Source organism: Thunnus albacares, chromosome 17, assembly GCF_914725855.1.
Source record: "Thunnus albacares chromosome 17, fThuAlb1.1, whole genome shotgun sequence".
Taxonomy (NCBI): Eukaryota; Metazoa; Chordata; class Actinopteri; order Scombriformes; family Scombridae; genus Thunnus; species Thunnus albacares.
Window position 1 is genome coordinate 30,307,501 of NC_058122.1, and position 5,000 is coordinate 30,312,500.

General features: G+C 43.6%; 1 protein-coding gene across 1 annotated transcript in view; it reads right to left on the bottom strand.

Moving 5' to 3' along the window:
• Positions 1-5,000, bottom strand: part of crhr1 (corticotropin releasing hormone receptor 1) — a 29,363-nt gene that overhangs the window by 1,666 nt on the left and 22,697 nt on the right. The window contains exons 9-12 of the mRNA XM_044332604.1: positions 4,801-4,861; positions 4,320-4,392; positions 3,686-3,771; positions 90-228 (exon numbers count right to left, since the gene is read on the bottom strand). Coding sequence (XP_044188539.1) covers positions 90-228; positions 3,686-3,771; positions 4,320-4,392; positions 4,801-4,861 — 359 coding nt within the window. The remainder of the gene's footprint in view (positions 1-89; positions 229-3,685; positions 3,772-4,319; positions 4,393-4,800; positions 4,862-5,000) is intronic.

Consider the following 5,000-nt stretch of genomic DNA (forward strand, 5'->3'; position numbering starts at 1 on the left):
CTGTAAAACGGCGCTGAGCTAACGCTAACTTGCTGTGACCCTGAAATCTGTGGAGTCCAAATGAAGTGAAATAAAGTGAGCAGATGAACCTGGAAGGACTCCAGTATGGAGTTAAAGTAGATGAAGACGATCTGAGCTACTTCATCTTCACCACCAGGATTCACAAAAAACAGCATGTAGGTGATTCCCAACAGAGGCAGCAGCACCAGAGTGGCCTTCACCGCCTTCCTGCAGGGACAATACATGTCATCAGAGAGCAACAGACAGAACACACAGTACAGACACAACAGACAGAACACACAGTACAGACAGAACACACAGTACAGACAGTACAGACAGAACTCACAGTGCAGACAGAACTCACAGTACAGACACAACAGACAGGACTCACAGTACAGACAGAACAGACAGAACACACAGTACAGACAGAACAGACAGGACACACAGTACAGACAGAACTCACAGTGCAGACAGAACTCACAGTACAGACACAACAGACAGGACACACAGTACAGACAGAACAGACAGTACAGACAGAACTCACAGTACAGACAGAACTCACAGTACAGACACAACAGACAGGACACACAGTTCAGACAGAACAGACACAACAGACAGAACACACAGTACAGACAGTACAGACAGAACAGACAGAACACACAGTACAGACAGAACAGACAGAACACACAGTACAGACAGAACAGACAGAACAGACAGAACACACAGTACAGACAGAACAGACAGAACACACAGTACAGACAGAACTCACAGTACAGACAGAACAGACAGAACACACAGTACAGACAGAACAGACAGGACACACAGTACAGACAGAACTCACAGTACAGACAGAACTCACAGTACAGACACAACAGACAGGACACACAGTACAGACAGAACAGACAGTACAGACAGAACTCACAGTACAGACAGAACTCACAGTACAGACAGAACTCACAGTACAGACACAACAGACAGGACACACAGTACAGACAGAACAGACACAACAGACAGAACACACAGTACAGACAGTGCAGACAGAACAGACAGAACACACAGTACAGACAGAACACACAGTACAGACAGAACAGACAGAACACACAGTACAGACAGAAGAGACAGTACAGACAGTAGAGACAGAACAGACAGAACACATAGTACAGACAGAACAGACAGTACAGACAGAAGAGGCAGTAGAGACAGAACACATAGTACAGACAGAACACACAGTACAGACAGTACAGACAGAACAGACAGAACAGACGGTACAGACAGAACAGACAGTAGAGACAGTACAGACAGTACAGACAGTACAGACAGTAGAGACAGTATAGACAGTACAGACAGTAGAGACAGTAGAGACAGTACAGACAGTAGAGACAGTACAGACAGTACAGACAGTATAGACAGTACAGACAGTAGAGACAGTATAGACAATACAGACAGAAGAGACAGTAGAGACAGTAGAGACAGTACAGACAGTACAGACAGAAGAGACAGTAGAGACAGTACAGACAGTATAGACAGTAGAGACAGTAGAGACAGTACAGACAGTAGAGACAGTATAGACAGTACAGACAGTAGAGACAGTAGAGACAGTAGAGACAGTATAAACAGTACAGGCAGTACAGACAGTAGAGACAGTAGAGACAGTATAGACAGTACAGACAGTAGAGACAGTACAGACAGTACAGACAGTATAGACAGTACAGACAGTATAGACAGTAGAGACAGTAGAGACAGTAGAGACAGTATAGACAGTACAGACAGTAGAGACAGTAGAGACAGTAGAGACAGTACAGACAGTAGAGACAGTATAGACAGTACAGACAGTAGAGACAGTACAGACAGTACAGACAGTACAGACAGTACAGACAGTACAGACAGTATAGACAGTAGAGACAGTAGAGACAGTATAGACAGTACAGACAGTGCAGACAGTAGAGACAGTACAGACAGTAGAGACAGTATAGACAGTATAGACAGTACAGACAGTACAGACAGTACAGACAGTATAGACAGTACAGACAGTACAGACAGTAGAGACAGTATAGACAGTAGAGACAGTACAGACAGTAGAGACAGTATAGACAGTACAGACAGTAGAGACAGTATAGACAGTACAGACAGTACAGACAGTAGAGACAGTACAGACAGTACAGACAGTACAGACAGTAGAGACAGTAGAGACAGTATAGACAGTACAGACAGTACAGACAGTAGAGACAGTACAGACAGTAGAGACAGTATAGACAGTATAGACAGTACAGACAGTACAGACAGTATAGACAGTATAGACAGTACAGACAGTACAGACAGTATAGACAGTAGAGACAGTACAGACAGTAGAGACAGTATAGACAGTACAGACAGTACAGACAGTAGAGACAGTACAGACAGTAGAGACAGTAGAGACAGTATAGACAGTAGAGACAGTACAGACAGTAGAGACAGTATAGACAGTACAGACAGTACAGACAGTAGAGACAGTACAGACAGTAGAGACAGTAGAGACAGTACAGACAGTACAGACAGTAGAGACAGTAGAGACAGTACAGACAGTACAGACAGTACAGACAGTACAGACAGTAGAGGCAGTAAATGGTAAATGGTAAATGGACTGTACTTGTATAGCGCCTTTCTAGTCTTCCGACCACTCAAAGCGCTTTTTACACTACGAATCACATTCACCCATTCACACACATTCATACACTGAATGGGTACAGGGGCTACCATGCAATGTCCCAACCTGCCCATCAGAGAAAGCTAACCATTTACACACATTCATTCACTGATGGCACAGCCATCAGGAGCAATTTTGGGGTTAAGTGTCTTGCCCAAGGACACATCGGCATGTGGACTGGAGGAGCCGGGAATCGAACCACCGATCTTCCGATCAGTGGACGACCCGCTCTACCTCCTGAGCCACAGCCGCCATTTTGGTACAGACAGTACAGACAGTAGAGACAGTACAGACAGTAGAGACAGTACAGACAGTACAGACAGTAGAGACAGTAGAGACAGTACAGACAGTACAGACAGTACAGACAGTAGAGACAGTACAGACAGTACAGACAGTACAGACAGTAGAGACAGTAGAGACAGTACAGACAGTACAGACAGTAGAGACAGTACAGACAGTACAGACAGTACAGACAGTAGAGACAGTAGAGACAGTACAGACAGTACAGACAGTAGAGACAGTACAGACAGTACAGACAGTACAGACAGTAGAGACAGTAGAGACAGTACAGACAGTACAGACAGTAGAGACAGTATAGACAGTACAGACAGTACAGACAGTAGAGACAGTACAGACAGTACAGACAGTAGAGACAGTAGAGACAGTACAGACAGAACAGACAGAAGAGACAGTAGAGACAGTACAGACAGTACAGACAGTACAGACAGTAGAGACAGTAGAGACAGTACAGACAGTACAGACAGTAGAGACAGTACAGACAGTACAGACAGTACAGACAGTAGAGACAGTAGAGACAGTACAGACAGTACAGACAGTAGAGACAGTATAGACAGTACAGACAGTACAGACAGTAGAGACAGTACAGACAGTACAGACAGTAGAGACAGTAGAGACAGTACAGACAGAACAGACAGAAGAGACAGTAGAGACAGTATAGACAGTACAGACAGTACAGACAGTAGTCTGTGTCATGGCTCTCACCTGTATTGGATTGTCTCAGAAGTCGTTGATGCTCTCAGTTTGGTCATCAGGATCCGAACGATGTTGAACAGGAAGACAAAGTTAATCTAAAGAAGACGAGACGTTTAACTTGATATTATTTAAATCACGTCTTAAAAATGTTTGAACATGTTTCATCATTTTCTGACGCCGCGTCCTTAAGTGTTGTTTTGTCTTGTTTGTTTAACGTTATCTAAACCTGATGTTTATATGTAAAAGCTCAGAGATCAGAGGTAGACTTCATTCAAGATTCAAAAACACGTCTTCAGCAGAGACAGAAAATAAAAGCATGAAAGTCTTGAAGCTTTTTAAAGAAACAAGAAGAAGAGCGAAAACTGTTGGAACCGTTTTCTTTTTCTCTGGATGTCAGACTGTCGATCCTTCCAATCAATACAAACACAACAGATTCATCATGCATATTTATATCATATGGCCAAAAGTATGTGGACAGCCTTGGAACTATTTGTCTTCATCTCATCAGCAGCAGGATCCAGTCCAGACTAGTCCAGACTAGTCCAGACCAGTCCAGACCACTTCAGACCAGTCATGACCAGTCCAGAACAGTTCAAACTAGTTCAGTCCAGTGCAGACCAGCTCGGTTTGGAGGTGTTCTTACCAGCAGGACCAGGATCATGGGACCCTGGTAGATGTAGTCTGTATAAACTCCTGCCCTCTTTCCGAACCAGCACCTGGCAATCAGAAAACAATCACCAATCAGATCTGGTCACAGAGTTACACACTCTGACATCATCTGTGTCCAATCACACAACGAATCAAACAAAATAAAAAGTCTAAACAAGCTGTGAAAGTGTATTTTCCACCTCGGCGTGTGTTTCCAGGTGTAACACATCACATCTACAGGTGCATTGTGGGTAATGTGGCGGTTTTGATGAGGAAGAAGAACATGAGGAATAAAAGAGTCTAAAGATGTAAACTTTCAGTGAATGATTATCTTTCTTAGTTTATTTACATCCTGCTGCTTTGGCACTTCTTGTTGACACTAACCATGGAAACAGACAACAACCACCTGAATCTGAGGAAGCTGTGACATCACTGCTCCCATGTGACCTCACTTCCTGTGTGATCATGTGACTCACTTTTCATTATCATAGTAAAGTTTCCCAAAAGCCCACGCCACGATGATGGGAAACGGGATACCTGTGGACACACAGACAGGTGACAGTCAGCTGCTAAGCTAACAATTGCATTGCAAAGGATCACACATTGGTTTGATCAATCATGTCTGAGTCTAAATGTAAACAAGGCAAAAGGTATATTTTTCTCTAAGACTATGGAA